This window comes from Gekko japonicus, unplaced genomic scaffold (assembly GCF_001447785.1).
Source record: "Gekko japonicus isolate JY-2015 unplaced genomic scaffold, Gekko_japonicus_V1.1 scaffold391, whole genome shotgun sequence".
Lineage (NCBI taxonomy): Eukaryota > Metazoa > Chordata > Lepidosauria > Squamata > Gekkonidae > Gekko > Gekko japonicus.
This window is the reverse complement of record NW_015174286.1, coordinates 830,227-848,835: the sequence shown is the minus strand read 5'-3', so window position 1 is coordinate 848,835 and position 18,609 is coordinate 830,227. Positions and strand designations below refer to the sequence as shown.

Below are 18,609 nucleotides of genomic sequence, written 5' to 3'. Positions count from 1 at the left end.
CCTACACGATGAATTTTTTATTTTCATCTGGATGGGCAAGCACGGGCTCCGATGTGAATAAAGCCTTAAGGCGATCAAAAGCCTCCTGGGTCAATTTACTGGCGTTCGCTGAGCTATTGCTACAATAACTCACTTCACTCCTTCCTCCACCGGGGTTTCACCCTTCAAGGCTGTGTATGGCTATGAGGGGAGTCCCCTACCTTTTTTGGCCGAGGATCAGTGCCCAGGAGGGGAGGCGGCAGACTGGTACGAAGGGTTGCGGGCAGCCTGGCCCTGGTAGGTCACACTTTGGACAAAGCAAAAGCTGCTTACAAGTCCCAGGCTGACAAAAAAAGGACTCTCAGTTGAATGCTGCAGCTGCGTGATACGGTTTATGTCTCTATGGAAAACATGAAGGGGTTGCAGCCCAGCTGCAAACTTGGGATGGAAATATGTGGGCCCCTTTGCTGTAATCCGTAAACTGAATGATGTGACTGTTGAGCTGGTCCTCCCCAAAAATCTGAGACATTTACATCCTGTTTTTCATCACAGCCTATTGAAGAAGGACCCGGGTCCCAACATCTGGAGGCCGCTCCGACCACAGCCGCCCCCCTTGCTAGTGAATGGTGAGCACCACTATGAAGTCTCACAAGTCTTGGACTCCAAACTGAAATGGGCTCATCTGTTCTACCTCATTGAGTGGGTGGATTTTGGGCCAGAACACAGGGAATGGGTGGATGCCTCTGATGTTGTTGCTCCTCAGCTTCTCCAGGAGTTTTATTCTCAGTTTCCTGAGAAGCCGGGTGGAGGGGGGCCTTCCAGGGGGCAGAATGTCAGCTAATGCTGCCATGGAATGGAATGTGTGGGTTGCTGTCCATGTCTCTCACTCCCCCTCCCTGCTTCTTTATGTCTTGAGCTGTTATCATAGTAGTGTCCTTGAAGCTGTGTATTGCCTGCTCCTAGCTTCCCACTGGGAATATAACTGTTGCTTTTTGCCCACGTTCCCAGGTACTTGCTCAATGGCGTTTTCGTATCAGGGGGTCTTATATGAAGGGGGTATATCTGGGGTTCTTTTCACTATCCCTCCATTCCTGACACAGAGGTTCATGGTGTCTTAAGTACTTGCTCTCAATAAACTGGAACTTCTGAAGGAACATTGTTGAGTGTGATTGACTGAAGCCCCTGACACCCGGATCCCGTTTCAGTAGACTGAAATGAAAAATGGAATGAATGTGATGCAGAGTCTTTGATTAATTAAGTTCCACAGCCCCTTGAATGGGCCATTATATTTCCGCCCCAGCTGGAGCCCCTTTATATTTTTTGTAGAGAGGTACACTAAGTTCCTGGGGTGCAACTCCCATTCAGGGGCTCTTCCTTTGTCAGCATGCTTTTTGTAGTCTTCTTTTGACTTTTCCAGAGACTTCTGGAGTGTAGCCCATCAATCAGTTGTAAATCTCCCTGTTTGAGCTCCTGGGTAGTCACTGTGGGAAGGGGGGGCCCTCGTACCCATGCACAGCCATAAAGGGGGAGAGGCCAGTGGCACTGTGTATTGAGTTATTGTAACTGTATTCTGCATAAGGGAGGAGGTTGACCCAGTCATCCTGTTGGTAATTGATGAAGCACTGGAGGAACTGCTTCACCACTTGATTCACCTGCTCTGTTTGTCCGGCCATCTCTGGGTGGTAAAAACTGCTGAGACCTTGTTCCACTCCTAACATCTGCAGCAATTCCCTCCAGAACTTAGCAACAAATTGTGTCCCCCTGTCTGAAATTATCTTGCGAGGAAGAGAATGCAGCCGATGTGCAGCCGATGTGACTTAGCCGAGGGCAGTTGTTTGCAAGGAAGAAAATGTGCCTGCTTGGAAAACATGTCAACCACTACCCAAATCACTGTTTTCCCTCTACTGGGTGGTAAGTCAGTTATAAAATCCATTGAAATCACTGCCCATGGTCTCTCCGGCGTCTGAAGGGGTTGCAGAGTTCCCGGAGGTTTTCCTGGCCTCTGTTTCCCCATTAGGCAAGTCTGGTAAGAACCCACATATTGGGAAATATCTGCCCTCATATGCGGCCACCAGAATTGTCTTTGAAGGAGGTGCAGAGTTTTCAAGTATCCATAATGCCCCGCCAGTTTATTTTCATGCCCCAATGCCAGGATTTCTCCCCTCAGTGCTTTAGGTATGAGCAATCTCCCTCCCCTATACCAACAACCATCCCCCCTCTGCTCCACTGAATTGTCACTGTGAATGTCTCCCATGTCTCCCTCTGCGAAAGCAATTTTAAATTTGCAAATCTAGGGTTCAGCATCACCAGAAGCCTCTGCTGCTGCCCAGCTCCACTGCCCCCCCCAATTGTGTGGGTGTAAACATGGAGTCTATGACTTCCTCCCTCTGGCTGTCATGTTGCGGGAGGTGTGACAGCGCATCTGCCAAAGAGTTTGCCTTCCCAGGGAGGTGATGGAGGGTAAGCCAGAATTTAGAGGAAAAACTCCACCCAGCACAGCTGCTTGGCATTAAGGTGTCTGGGCATGCGTAAGGCTTCCACATTTTTGTGGTCCGTCCACAATTCAAACAGCACCCTCGCCCCTTCAAACCAGTGCCTCCAGGTTGTGAGCGCCAGCTTGATGGCCGCTGCCTCTTTGTACCAAACATCCTAGTTACGCTTTGTGGGGGAGAACTTTTTTGACACATACGCCAGGGGGTTTAGCTTTCCACCCTCCTCTTGTTGCAGGATTGCCCCTCCCATCACCACATCGGAGGCATCAACTTGAATTACAAAAGGCTTATTTTCATTGGGGTGGTATAAAATGGGCTCAGAGGTAAATAGCTCCTTGAGCCTTTCAAGTGCCCGCTAGCACTCCAGGATCCAGTCCAACTTGGCACTAGGCTTATTACCCTCAGTTTCCTTCCCCTTCGTTTTTAGCAAGTCAGTAAGGGGTAAAACCACCTGGGCAAAGTTTGGGAAGAATGTGTGGTAGAAACTGGAGAATCCAAGAAAAGCTTGGAGCTGGTGACGGGTTCGAGGAGCCTCCCACTCCACCACGGCTTGCACCTTACTGGGATCCATGCTCAATCCCTTCCCCAAAATCTGTTACACCCAGGAAGTCCAGCTCTTTCTTATGAAACTCGCACTTGGAGAGCTTGACAAACAGCCGGTGCTTGTAGAGTGTACTGAGCACCTCCCTGACCAACTTTACATGCACGTCTTTATCTTGTGAATAAAAAAGGATATCATCTAGATAGACTAACGCCCCCTGGAATAAATGCTTGTGTAACACTTCATTGAGAAAACTCATAAAAACCACAGGTGCCCCCCCAATCCAAATGGCATCACACGGTATCCAAACTGTCCCAACGGGGTACTGAAGGCTGTTTTGTGCTCATCCCCCTCCTGAATGCGCACTCTGTAGTAAGCATCCCATGAGCAAAGTTTGGGAAAAATGCACCCCTGGGAAGCTTCCGCCAAGAGGTCTTTGATGAGCGGTAGGCATTTGACATAGACACTGCATTGAACCCTTGATAGTCCATGCACAGCTGCAACCCACTGTCTTTCTTCTTCCGGAAAAGAATGGGAGCAGCAAAGGGGGAGGAGGCTGGGCGGATGAAACCCCAGGCCAGATTTTTGTCTATAAACCTGCGTAGTTCCTCCTTCTCAGCTGGGCTCATTGCATACAGCTTCCTTTTGGGCATTTTGTGCCCTGGTAAAATCTCAATAGCACAGTCTGACTTTCGGTGGGGTTCGGGAAGCTCATCTGCCTCCTCCTCTTCAAACACTCTAGCCAGATCCCTGTGTTCTGGGGGGATGAGGTCTAGCTCTCCCTGCGCCAAGCAAACCTGTTCCGGAACGGGATCTGGTGCCCCCCACTCAGGATTCCACCCATGCGCTTGGCAATGGGGGTCTGGGAAATGCAGATGCCCTCCCCACTCCACTGGACATATGGGTCATGGTCTCAGAGCCAGGGGTTGCCTAGCACCATTGAGAATTTTTGCAGCAGGAGTAATGATGAATGGGTATTGTTCCCAGTGGGATCCCGTCCCCATCACCACAGGTACAGTTTGATATTTGTACGCCTCTTTCATTGGGGAACAATCCATCTGGGTGAAAATTATAGGTTCGGGCAATACTTGAACATGGACCCTAAGCCCAGTGACCAGAGACAGGCTGATTAAGTCCAGTGCACATCCAGAATCGATCAGGGTTCTCACCCGAATCTGAGTGCCCTGCTCGGGATTCATTACAGTCACAGTCACATAGAACAAAGGAGGGGAGGGTCTCACCAAACTTGGCACATGGGACTTTCGGACCTGCCGGGTTGCGCCCTTCACAGCAGGTCCCAGGTTTTTCCTGCCGGCTCCCCAGCCTCGTCTCCACTGGAAGAGGTGTTGTCCGGCTGTCATTGCTCTCCTGCTTGTAGTGCCTTGGGATGCTTCTTCCCTGCTCCTTGTGGCTTAGGGTTTCTTGCGGGACTTTTGCATTCACTCACTTTCCCATCTCCAGGGTTCAATTTCAATTTCAAAACCTTTATTGGCATGGATCAGAATCATAAACAGTCACCCTTCAGTTCATGGATTTAACACACAGCTTCCTCATTATAAGGCAGTTACAGAACTTAGCCACCGCTTCAATAACCACTGTATTTTGTGAAGCCAATAAACGGTACAACATTCTGTCATCTGATTGCTTGACATCTTTCTTAAGTATGGCTTCTAGATAGACTGCCCGAATGTCATCATACAAACTACAATGGAGGAATACGTGTTCGATTGTTTCAATCTCCTCTGAATCACAATCACAAAACCTAACAGAGTAGGGGATTTTCTTAAATCTTCCTGCTAAAACCGCAGAGGGGAGCACGTTAAAGCGGGCCAGCATAAATGCTCTACACAGCTGTGGAGAAGTCAAATCCGATAAGTATTGTGCAGGGGTGTTAATCGGAAAACGTGCCCATCTTAAAGGGGAGCATCTACCAGAAGCCAAGGCTCTAAGCTATTGCATCTCAATATCAATTAATCTCTGTTTGAGCAGGGCAAAGATGTGTACTTCAGATAAGGACATCATATCATTCAAGCATAAGCCTATTGAGACGATTTTCCTTTCTATAGCAGCAAACCACTCAGAACAATGAGACTCTTCCAACAGATATGTAATAAGGCTATTGGGACAGTTCCTAAAGTGCAAACGATCTCCAGGGTTCTTGTCGAGGGGGCAGCTTGCTCTGAAGTGCCCTGGGGCTCCACATCTCAGGCATAGGCCCTGGTGCATCCATCGGTCCCTGATGGCCTCTCTTGTCTTGGTCTTTGCCCCTCATTGTTCTGTCATTGTCTCCGCCACTGCCACTGCCGCTCTTGCGGGACCCTGGGACTGATACATCTTCAAGAGGTTGGAGTGGTTCTCTGCCTCGCAGGCCACCTGTATCCACCCATTCAACGTTAGCGGGTTGCCCTGGGCCAGTGCCCAATCCAGAATTGCGTGGTTTAGTCCAGCCCGATAAAATTCAATGAGGACCTCTTCGGGCCACTCCTGGAGCTTTGCGACAATAGTTTTGAATTCATCAGAGTATTCTCATACTGGCACCCCCCTTGCCGCAGGCCTCTCAATCAGGTGCGCGCTCTCTCCAGCTCCAGGGGGTCCTCGTGTTGCCGTTGGAGGGCCCACATGAAGGCATTCACATCTCGGAGTTCCAGTCCCTAAATGTTGTGGAGGCCCACGAACAGTCAGCCGCCTGGTCCCAGAGGCACAACCTGATAAAATCCACACGGTGCTCATCTGTGGCAAAAGCAGGGCCCCAGTCACGTAAAAACTTGTGCACCTGCAACAGGAAAAATGCCAGCTTCTCCGGTGCCGTCAAATGTCACTTCCAGGGCATCATGGGTCCATTCTGGAGCTGCTGGGGCTGCAGGGGGTCCATTTGGCCCGGCTGGGCCAGCAGGAACACCCGGAGGTGCTGGGGGAAGAAGCAGACGGTCCTTGCGGGGGCACTTGCGGAGGGACTGGCAGTGTCCTCCCAGTTCCATCAGGGGCTCATTCAGGATTCCGGAACTCTTGCTGGATGGCCTCCATGATGATACTTGGTATGTCCAGCATCATGTTTTGCATCTCTCGCCTTAGCTCTTCAACCTAACCCCTGAACTCCCTATGGAGGTGCTCAGCTTCAGTGTCTTCCAAAATGCGGATGTGCTCTGGTTCTTCCTGGGACGAGCACCCATAACACAGTTGGGTGCCATCACATGTGAATCTCTCGGACCTCGGATCAGGAGTCAGTAGTCAGGTGGGCTCAGCCCAGGTGGGGAGAAGTGCCCATGAGCCCCGAGTCCATGCTCCCCCCTAGCTCCGTTAGGCTCCATGACCATCACTGGAGCCACAGTGGTCTGTTGCTCCAGTGCTGTGCTGTCCACTGTAGTTGTGGGGATCTCCCCATCCTCTCCACTCATCAGGTTCCTGGTTGAATTTGTCAGGTTCCTGGTTGAATCAGTTCTCAATGCCAGCCAGTTTATGGAAAACTAAGTTTATTGAGACAGTTGATAGATACCACCCTGGACACATCTATTGTTAGGACTAAAGGTGGATGCGCAAAGGTTACAGATATAGTGCGTTCAAACAAAAGCAATAAAGATCAAGACCCAATCACCCCACAATATTTACCTGCCAGAACTAACATTCTACTACCCCCCCCCCCAGGCATGTAGCCTCTACCTAACAAGGACACCGAATAACAGACATTTGAGAAGCTGGGACATTTGCCTCCACTAAGGTGACAAGCCCTGGGTACATCAAAGGGAGAGGAGCCTCCTCCCTCAATGGCAGGCGAGTTGTAAAATTCACAGAGAGCCTGACAGTAGAGCGGAGCACCTATCTGAAGCTAACTCAAAGATATTTGGGACATAAACATTTATTAGGATCGAACAGTGCAAGCAGAAAAAGCAGAAAGCAAGAGGTCCAGTATGTGCCACAGCAGAAGCCAGGAAGGATTTTAGAACATAACATGAGTGTAGGAGCTTAAGCCTAGTATGACAACCTAGCCCTGTTCCCTCACTCAGATGCATGATTTTCCCTCTGTTTTTTCTTTCTTTCTGACTGAGCAGCCCCTTTATCTATTTTCTTCTTGTCTGAAGATATATGGATGTCAAACCCTTTCACTTTACTGTATTTATATGCTGGCTCAGCCCAGGAACTTGAGGAAAGAGACAAGATCACCCTCTGAACTTAAACTTCTAAAATGGCACAGATAGGCTTTATAACATTCAAAAATAGACCAAATATTTTATTCAACGTAGCAAGGAAAAGGTCAGATGAAATCAGGGATAAAATGTCTGATGTAAATCAATAAGAACTCTGAGGTAACATAATATTTTCACAAACTATAGTTCATACATTTCCAGCAATTGAGAATTTTAAACTTTTCACACAGCCTTAGAATCTTTGCGATGAGAGGCTTTTGTTTCAGTGTTTCCTGAACACTTCAGTACACTTCCTTGAATTTAACTGACTCTTCAGGTTTCAGAAGGCAGGGATTCACTACCAAGCACCAAAATTCTGTCTCTGAACATACCAGGAAACACGCCACTCTTTGAGCTATCTCCTTTTCCAACTGGCCAGGGAATCACTTCTGTAACTAGAAGATCAATCCCTTTTTCTGGTCCGAATGGGGGTCTTCACCAATCCTCCCACTCTTCCTTGCCAGCCTTCCCAGTCGTCAGTCAGTATGAAAAAGCTAAACTCTCCTCAGTCAGAGTTAAACTTTCCACAGGCTAAACTCAAACTGAATTCTCTTCAGCAGTCAGTTCCCAAGTCTTTCTACTCAACTGAAAGTAACCAATCAAATTCCATTGAGCAGCGTATCACTCAAGGCTCTCTGGTTCTGTGAAGCCTTAACCATTCACAGTCTTTCACTGTTTACACAGCAATTAAGAGTTTTTAAAGTGCAGTCCATCACACCTGGGTCTCATCATATTGAGAGAATGCCAAGTGTTTTTTTTGGGCAGACCATCTGAGGTGGACAGCAGTCAGTGGGTTGGAAGCCATGGCCCAGTCAATCAGTGTGATGATCTATATTTTGAAACCCAAAAGAGAGAGTTTAATGTCCTCTCACTGAACTAGGTGTCCATGCACACATGTTGTGCATGTGCACATGCCATGCACACATACACATAGTACAATCAAAACTGCTTAGTACAGGCAAACAAACTAGGTAAATATTAGCATCCTCACTGGTGACAATGTTTTACTCTGTAAATACATCTGATTTTTACTTATAACTTTTGGCATGATAGTATTCAGAATGTATCAACATATGTTGTTTTTTAATCAACCTACTTTTTGGGTTTTTTTAATCAACCTACTTTGGTATAGCTTTCCAGGATGTAGTTTTATATATAACTGTTTATTTTTCAACAAGCTACCAGGAAGACAGCACAAAAACAAAAAGCAAGCAGCAGACATGAGATAGCACAACTTAATTTGTGAAGGAGCTCCGCAGGAAGCATGATGAACCTAATGGCTTAATCTATCAACTAGGCACATTGCATTACATTAATGCTCATTATTTACTTCCAAGGCCCCTATGAAGAAGAAAGGGACAAGCCACTGTCACCACAAATACTGCTGAGACTGGTCCATAGGAGGTAGCAGATTGTGGGAACATGTGAAAGACTATCTGTACCTAAGCAAATACATCCATCAGGACAACAGTGGAAAATGAAAAATTGGCAGTGCGAGTGGTAGGGATGAAATTTAACATAGAAATAAAAATAATCAAGTTTTACGTTCCAGGGTTTATTTTATTTTTGTTTATTTATTTTGCGCGCAGGATCCTATTCGTGAGATAAAAATTAGGGCTCCATGCTTCAAGTTTGTTTTTAATCAAAATTCAGAATTTGAATGTCAAATCCCAGATTTCACTTGTATAACCAACAATTACAACCACCCCCATCCAGATGTTTGCCTAATCAGAACCCATTAATCTGTATTCAGATTCAAATATGATGTTTTATGTCTGCAGGATTCATTGACGTTTCCATTTTTATATATATCACTTGGCTGCCTAAAGGACATTTGTACAATTTAAGTTTCAGCATAAACTTCAAATTAACTTGGCCATCATTTTAACATGGTGCTATTTATAATATAAGGATACAATTTAAAGAAGCCCAAAGCTATAACCCATGATAATGGATCCAATATAGTAGAAATATGAGCAATTATTTTTAATTTCATATCATTTCATGCTAACTGAATGCCAGACTTTTTTTAGGTTTCTGGAAAGAAATGCTTGAGCACAAGAAATAAATTAGTATAAAGGAGCAGGGAGAGTCAACAGTGAATGAAAACAAACCATTTCATCAAATAGAACCAATACAGTCAACATGAACATATGATTTCTATATCTTAGCTTACATGAAGAATTAGTTGCTTTCTCCTGAATACCATCATTTTCTGTAATCATTCCAATCAAATATTTAAAACACTGATGGATTTTTTTGCTGCATATCTTTTATATTTGTTTTTAATTTAGTTATTGCAGTGATTGTTGTAATTTAAAGATTGTCCCTATAAGGAACTTGGGGTTTATAGAAAATACTGGGGGGGGGGCTGGAGCAGTAAATTAGGGAACATTTAGGATAGTAGGGGAATACAGTGTTTGGCAATAAAAATCTATGTACATGGCCCCCTTCTGTGGATACCTAAATCTGTGGATCAGGGAAACAGAGATGGTAAACAGATTTTTTTTTTTTTTTGAAAGCTTGGGAGTCTCCCTATGTTTGTAGGAAAAAATCTGACATGTTTAAATTTTCCCCAAAGTAAAATTAAAAAATTAAACAGTATTTACTGTGCATGTGCTGACAACACACTTACTTTGCCTTTGCAGCGGTTGGGAGCTGTGTTGGAGCCCAGCGGCAGCGGCAGCGGAGTCCCGGAACACAGTGGCAGTTGACTTCAGGAGCCACTCGGAGCCCAGCTACAGTGCACACTGAGAACCGCTCAGGGCCCGGCTGCAGTGGCGGCAGATACAGGGAGCTCCTCTGGGCCTGACCACAGTGGTAGCACATGCTGGAAGCCACTTGGGATTCAGACCAGCTCCCAGACCCCACAGCAGCTGGGCCCCAAACTGAGTGGTTGGGCCTGGACATGCTTGCTCAGTAGTGGGGAGTGGGTGGGATTTCCCCCCCAAGAGTTTCAGGTTCCCCTTGTATTACATAGTACTTCTTTGCTGTATCCTTGTTGTGACTGAAACTACCACAATTATGCCTCTGCAAAATATTTGCTGGTGCAATAACTGTACCAGCTTAATAAAATTTTTGCAATTTGAGCCTAAAAATTACACAAGTGTTTCTGTTCTCTGTTTTGTTCCATCTTTCTGAACATTTACATGTATTCTTGTCTCCTTTGCTTGAAATGTTCCATAGCAAGCCGAGGGCAGTATGCCCTCTCTCTGACCTCTCACCTATCCCAACAAGTATAAAATAGTGCAATCTCAGATTCTCAATAGCATAAAACTAATTCACAGTGCAGATAAACAGCACGACTAGTCTCCTATTTTGTCCACCTCCTCCACTGCTTCATTTCCCCCCCACACACACACCCTTTCCACTGCTGCTCTGACTCCTCTGCCCAGGGGCTGGAGCAGATAAAACTCTTTACCTTCTCTTCCCCAGCCCTTTTATACATGCCCTATAAGGCTCCCCAAACTTTCACGAGGTATCTTCTTCTCATACATTTAGACAACATTTGGCAAGCCTCAGGAACCACCATAGCCAGTAAATGTTTGAGGGCATTACAAAAAATATCCAAACTCTTGCAAAAGGAAGGAAGCTCACTAGTATTTAGGAACCCTGTAGGACATACCTGTCTTGGGCCCCGGTCACACGGGGGAAATTGATGCGGCTTTTTAGAGCCGCACCAAAAGAGACATGCGGCGGTGGGATCAGACAGATCCCCTGAGCCACCGCGCAGTTGCTCCCCGGCACAATCAGATGGGGGGGGGGAGCCACGGAAGGGAGAGTGAGGCAGCCGGCTGCACATGTGTGCGCATGCGCAGTTTGGCCGGGAGCCTCGAATGCTCCTGAAGACAGGCGCGCCGGCAATCCCACGGCTGCACTTGCTGTGGCATTTCAGGTTGGTGCTACTATTTCCTAGGGTTTCTTTAATGCGCATTTTCGGCCTGAAGGGACGGATCAGGGACGGGTGCGCACCGCTTCCCAGATGTTGCGGTGTGATCGTGCCCGTTTGCTGCACCCCCAATCTGTCCCTCTTGCGGGCCAAAACCTCCCGTGTGACCAGGGCCTTGGTACACTTTTCAATGGGAGATGAATTCCTCTGGTTCCCAAGTGGATATGAATGCCCTCAGGCAGAAAAATGCATTGATACAGCACTGCCTGCAGTGTCCTTCACCATTTCAATTTATTTTTTTGTTTTCAAAAGCTATCATTGCCCAAGAACTGCCCACACATTTCTATTCCCTGTCTTTCTTCCCAGTAGGGACCCAAAGTAGCTTCCATTGTTCTACTCTCCATTTTCCCCTCACAACAACCCCGTGAAGTAGGTTAGGCTGAGTGTGTGTGACTGGCCCAAGTTCCCCCACAAGCTTCTATGGCAGAGTGGAGATTCAAACATGGGTCTCCCAGATCCTAGTCTGACATTTTAAACGCTACACTACACAAGCAAATACAACCTAAACTGGTGGAGAGAAGTTTCCAGCCAAGTGCAAAATGCTTTAAAACTTTCCTTCAGTGTAGGGTAGTGTCAGAATTCAAAAGCACTCTGGCCAAAGATGTTTAGCAGAGGGTTGGGAGAGTCTGACAAAAACACCAATCAGGGGGAAAAGAGAGGCAGAATTTCTGCCCCAGTAAAAGTTTTGCCACATCCTTACTTTGTGAAATCCAGAAAGGAGAAGAAAAGCAAATTCCTGCACAGTCTCTTCTAGAATGAAGAAAATGGTGAGCAAGAGGAAAGGCTCCAGCCCTGACAAGATGAACACCCTATGAATGTTATCTCATCACAGTGTGAAGACAGCCTGGTGCAAACCAAAGAGCGATTGACTAGTGAAAGAAATAATCCATTGCTGCCCTGTGCCATCCACCCTATGCCTCATTTGACAGGCTTTCCCCAGGGGAATCCCTGTTGGATGAGCCCAACAGAAGAAGGAGAGTTGGTTTTTATACTCCACCTTTTTCTACCTTAAGAAGTCTCAAAGTGGCTTACAATCTCCTTCTCTTCCTCTCCCCAAAAGAGGCTCCTTGTGAGGTAGGTGGGGCTCAGAGAGTTCTAAGAGAACTGTGACTGGCCCAAAGTCACCCAGCAGGCTTTGTGTGGAGGAGTGGGGAATCAAACCTGGTTCTCCAGATTAGAGTCCCTGCTGCTTTTAACCACTACACCACACTGGCTCACAAAGAGGCATTTCCTTTTTTGGGCCCTACCTTTCACAGCCTTAAGTGAATAAACAGGAAGAAGGTTAATGCTGCAGAAAATAAACAATTCTTGCTTTCTTTTCCCCATAATAGATGTATCTGTATATGAATAATTTGTACAGTACTCTTCAGGAACATTGCCTGGATTGTGGTTTATGAGAACTAGCGGGAGGAGCTAAAATTGATGGGAGTAAAAAGGTGAGGTACTCCTTCAGGGCGCTCCCAGCGGTGAGGATCGCAGGCATTGAGTGTGCCGGCTTTGTGTGGCTGTCTGGCTAGTGTACCATCCGCCCAACGCACCGGTGGACAGCCTGCCATCTCTGGTGGAAACTGTGTCAGGCTGAGCGTTGGAACACCCTAGGCTGTTAGTCCTCGGTGATTTCAACGTCCATGCTGACGATGCAGCCTCCTCCTGGGTGGTGGACCTGGCATCGTCCATGGTGGCACTGGGACTCTCCCAATATGTAACAGCCGCCACTCATCAGGCCGGTCACACGCTTCATTTGATCTTCGCGGTGGGGGTTACAGTGGACTGGTTTACTGCTACGACAGTTCCATGGTCAGACCACCATGCCCTGAAGGCCCGAGTGAACTTGTCACCCCGACCCTGTTTGGGCGGCGAACAGATTTTGGCTCACCCGTGGAGCCTAATGGACCCATTGCGGCTTCAGAAGGCTCTCCAGGATCCATTGCCCCCTGGCGGCTCGTTAGATGAGCTAGTCGAGGACTGGCATAGCCAACTCTCGTTGGCCATTGACGAGATCGCTCCCAGACGCCGTCTGCGCCCTCGCTCAAGGCTGGCTCTTTGGTATACCCAGGAGCTGAGGCTGATGAAGTGAAAGTTCAGACAGCTAGAGAGACCATGGTGGCAGGCTCGTGACAAAGCATCAAGAGCAACCTATCGAATGTTTATGAAGTCGTATGAGATGACAACCAAGGCTGCGAAGAAGGAGTACTACGCAGCCACGATTGCGTCTGCAAGCTCGCGCCCGGCACAATTGTATAGAACGATTCGGTCTCTAACCACTCTGCCACAGAGCAGTCAAAATGTCAGGGAATTGGATATAGGCTGTGAGGCTTTTGCAAGCTATTTTGCAGATAAAGTCTTGCTGCTCCACCGTGACCTCCCGGCCACACTTGAGACAGTATGCGAACTCAAGGCCCCATGCACGTCTTTTGGTCCCATTCTGGATTATTTCAGCCCTCTCAGCCTAGAGGAAGTTGACAGATTGATCTCAACAGTACGTCCAACCACATGCAGCCTTGATTCGTGCCCCTCCTGGCTAATTAAAACTGGCTGCGGGCGGTTTCAAGGCACCCTTAGGGTCATTATCAACAGGTCCCTCTCTGAAAGCCTATTCCCAGGGGCTCTCAAGGAAGCAATGGTCTGCCCTCTCTTAAAAAACCATCTCTGGACTCGACCAAATTGGTCAACTATCAGCCAGTCTCCAATTTGCCCTATTTGGGCAAATTAATAGAGAGCGCAGTGGCGATACAGTTGCAGAGCTTTCTGAATGACAGCTCCAACAGTTCCATAGAGCCATGAAAACGGAGCTGTTTCGCCAAGCATTCCAATAAGAACGGACTGCACCGGTTGGGTTGCACCAGCATTTTATTACAGGATGCCACTGTATTCATTTAGCTTCATTGTATTTATTGGAATTGTATGGAATTGTATTTTATAACTTGTATTTGCTGGTTTTAAATTGTATGTTGGTTTTAAACTGTTTGTAAGCCGCCCTGAGCCGCTTTGGTGGGAGGGCGGGGTAGAAATTAAATAAAAAAATAAAAAAATAAATTTTTGTTATGGCCCACCCCGTGCTGACATTTTTCCTATCATGTCACTCTCCATTTGATATAAGCTTCCTCTCAGCTGTAAAGCAAACAACATCTGTGGTATTCATTCATAACAGGGGGGGGGATAAGCAAATTTTATCAAGATCAATGCAAATGAATATGTTGAGAATGTTCTGTCACACACAAACTCATTTAGAAACACAATACCTGGCAATGTTTCTGTTGACTGGAAGAACTGTGTGGAAGCTCAGTATGTGGTGGTTTCGATTCATTCCCTCTTGACTCACTACTTGTAGATGCATGGGATGTGTCTAAAATATGGGATCTTGCATATCTGTAGCCATTGCCTGCCATTGTTGCTTTCTCTTCATCTGAGTCCATAACAAAGACAAAATCAGCTTGGAAAAGATCGTTGTCCATTTTCCCTTTTCTTGCATTACACTCTTGTGGTTGTAAATGTTTGTGAATATTCTTTGTACATCCAGAGGCTTCACTGTTTCTCTTAGGTCCACTTTCTATGGCCTGGCCTTCAGCAACTACTTCACTCTGTTAAAAAAAGAAGTGAGAGAAAGAGATGTGCATAAATTATGTTATTATTAGATGATGGTGCTTGTCTGCCTAACCAAGAAGAACTTGAACACACTAAAAACTGAACCTACAAGAAAGGCATGTCCAAGATCTCAGGCCTCAGGAAAGATTGGAAGGGTCAGAGAGAAAGGTAGTTGGGAATTTTATTATTTGATAATACTGTTTCTACTCTTAATGCTTACCCACTTTCACCACTAAACTGTCTGGCACCTGGGGCCCAACACACGGGAATGCTTTTCCCCCTTTCTAGCTCCACAAGAGGAAAAAAAAAAAACAGAAGAAATAATTCACATTGTATCAAGAGTGATACAGAAACCAGGAGGAGACGGGTGCAGTGAAGCAGAATGGACTATGAGGAGTGTGGTTTATGAGACCAGCTGGGATTGAGAACGGTTTCTGGCTGTGGGATACTTAAAACAAACAATAGCTTTTCTTACTATAAAATGGATAGACCTGGGGCAAGCCACCATATTATCAAAGGAACAAAAGGGCTAGTAAAATTGGGGGACTTGAGCAGGGGTCGTTTCGTAGAAAAAGAGCTAGGGGAACTCATTAGCATAACTCATTAGCATATGCCACACCCCCTGACATCACCGGAAGTGTGTCATAAGGCCACCCCCCCCTCCGCCAACGGTCCCGGCCGCCGCCGCCGGCCTTGCAGCTCCACTGCCGAGCCCCATGAGGGGCCCGGCGGTGGACCTGCAAGGCCAGCGGGAGTGCAAGGAAGCCGGGCAAAGGCCCTCCCTGGCCCCAGGCAGGCAGGGGTGGGGAGAGGCAGGGAGGAAGCAACTTACCCTCCCTCTTCTCCCGCCTCCTCCTGGCTGAATGAGGGCCGGAAGCGGGGTGGCTGGAAGCAGGGGGCGGGGCTTCGTCATGTGCCCCGCCCCTGTACCTCACTTGGGGGAACTGCAATCCCCCGCGATCCCCCCCGAAATGACCTCTGGACTTGACCATATACAGAATCGTTTTAAACAAAGCAGAATTGTCATCTTTGTTTTTGGTCCTTAACTCCTTAGATGCCATCAACAGCCATGCCAGGCCATGCACATCATATTGCACATGGATATTACTCTCCTGGTTGTCACAAGTTAAATCCCATGGGTATAGCAATCACTAAATATCTACTGGCTTAGAAATACACATTCCAAGACTTAAGGGCACATAAGTATGTTTGGTTTTTTAAGCAGAGATACCAACCTCTGCTGATTGCTGCCCACCACTCTAGTCCCTCACTTTGGTCAAATCTGCATTTGTGTTTCCCAACGGTGTCCCAACGTTTTGGCACCGTCTCCAAAAAAACTGTCTACACTTCTGTTTGTAGAGACACTTCAACTGTGTCGACAGAATTTTGTATGGCCTCATTGTTTTATGGCCCTCTAGTGGTGACTCCAGTGTCACTGCGCCCCCTCACCGGGTTAAACAAATTTTGTTCTATGCTGATCCAACCCCTCCTTTCTGGTTTCGTTGCACTGTCAACCTAATGCAGACATTTTTGAGCCATCGCTCCGCTAATTCTTAAATAATTCCAACAGATGGTGCTCAAAAAACTAGGCGGTAACTCGTGGTTCGATTCCACGATTCCAACAGTACTCTTCCCTCTTTTTACTAGTTAGCCCCCAAAATATTTTTTAAAATTTTTATTTTGTTTTGGAGCTTTTATTTCTTGACCCCTTTTACAGGCCGACTGAACATTTTAAAGTTCACTACTGGTGCAGTAAGATCTTGCATTTATCTCAAAATGTTTAAATCCAGTCATGGAATTCCTCATTTTATTCCCGCTTGGCTCTATTTCCTCATAGCTATGTGAAAAGGTAAAGGTAAAGGTTCCCTTGCTCGAAAGCCAGTCGAATCCGACTCCAGGGTTGCATTGCTCATCTCCATTTCAAAGCCAAAGAGCCAGCGCTGTCCGAAGACGTTTCCGTGGTCATGTGGCCGGCATGACTAAACACCAAGGTGCACGGAACGCTGTTACCTTCCCACCGAAGTGGTACCTATTTATCGACTTGCAATTTGTTGCTTTCGAACTGCTAGGTTGGCAGGAGCTAGAACTAGAGACGGGAGCTCACTCCGTCATGCGGCACCCTGGGTCTCGAACTGCTGAACTACTGACCTTCCACAGCCTGCAGTTCAGCGTCTTAACCACTTGAGCCACTGCAGCTCTTCATAGCTATGTACCAGCCCTCAAATCTTATTTTCCAAAACTTATCCATCCGCTTTTGAACCATTTGTTTTCTTGACCCCCTGCTTTATGGGACATTTTTAAGTTCATGGGGGGATTTACTTCGAGCTGTAGGAGGCACACACAGCAGTAAAACACAAGAGATTGTGTTTCGCTCAGTGGGTAAATTCCTGCCCTGTAAATCAAGGCATTGTTGGTTTGATTCCTCTATGGCTGCTTTTATTCACTGCTATGTACCAGTCCTCAAAAAAAATTATTTGAAATTTATCTATTTGTTTATTAAATTTATAATTACCGCATATGACTGGGCAATGCACAGTCAGCAGGTTTTTCAAGTAAGAGCTTGCATTTGGCTTAAAAAGTTGCAATTCCTGCCTTGTAGTCATGGCGTTTCTCATTTTTAAGTTCACGGGGGTAAGAATGACAGACACTCAGCTGGTTCCTAGATAACTGAAGGTGTGACAAGTGTTCTGCAGATTGATGTGGTTAGGCTTTTTTTGTCTGAAGGCTCAGAACAAAGTTTGAGTACAGGAGCACCTTTTTAAAAACCTCCAAGTTCGGGGGAGGGGAGTGTTTATGCTGCTCTTGGAAGCTTCCAGAAGCTTCTGGAAGCTAGCTGTTTAAAACAGAATGCTTTGGGTCACTTCAGCATAATTATCAAATCACATATCATGGCCATGGCCACACCTTGCACCACATAAATCATGGATCCACAGCTTTAAGGTGACACCATGCTGCAAAAACATGCTTCTGAAACACGGAACCTCATGGATCCTTCGGGTTTTTGTGTTGGATTACCCAAACTCACAATCACATATCATGTCCATGGCCACAGCTATCACCACAAAAATCACAGATCCACAGCTTTGTGGCAACACCATGCTACAAAAACATGATTCCAAAGCACGGATCTTCATGGATCCTTAGGACTTTTGCTTTGGGTCACCCCAGCAGCACCATCAAATCCCATATCATGTCCATGGCCACAGCTTGCACCACAAAAATCACAGATCCACAGCTTCATGGTGACACAATGCTGAAAAAACGTGATTCTGAGGAATGGATCCTCATGGATCATGGATCCTTGGGGGTTTTGTGTTGGGTCACCCCCAAATCAACATCAAATCCCATATCATGTCCTTGTTTACACATTGCACCACAAAAATCACGAATCCACATCTTCATGACAGCACTGAGCAGAAAAAACTTGTTTCTGAAACATGGATCCTCATGGATCCTTACAATTTTTGTTTTTCATCACCCCAGATTCACCAGCAAATCATATATCATGCCTACAGGGATGCACAGCTTCGTGGAGACACCATGGTTCAGAACCATCAGTCCTCATGGATCCATGAGGATCTGTGCTTCAGAGCCATGTTTTTGCACTATGGTGTTGACAATAAGGCGTGGATCCATGATTTCTGTAGTGCAAGCTCTGCCCATGGACATGATATGTGATCTGATGGTGTGTTTGGGGTGATACAACGCAAAATCCTTGAGGATCCATGGTTCAGAACTGTGTTTTTGCAGCATCGTGTTGCCATCAAGCCATGGATCTGTGATTTTTGTGGTGCAAGCTCTGCCCATGGACATGATATGTGATTTGATGGTGAGTCTGGGGAGACCCAACCCAAAAACCCTGTTTTTGCAACATGGAGTCAC

General features: G+C 46.6%; 1 protein-coding gene across 3 annotated transcripts in view; it reads right to left on the bottom strand.

The window, feature by feature from the left end:
* Positions 1-18,609, bottom strand: part of MLIP (muscular LMNA-interacting protein) — a 121,798-nt gene that overhangs the window by 60,690 nt on the left and 42,499 nt on the right. For all 3 annotated transcript variants that reach the window (XM_015423988.1, XM_015423986.1, XM_015423987.1), the window contains exon 4: positions 14,385-14,723. In XM_015423988.1, coding sequence (XP_015279474.1) covers positions 14,385-14,723 — 339 coding nt within the window. The remainder of the gene's footprint in view (positions 1-14,384; positions 14,724-18,609) is intronic.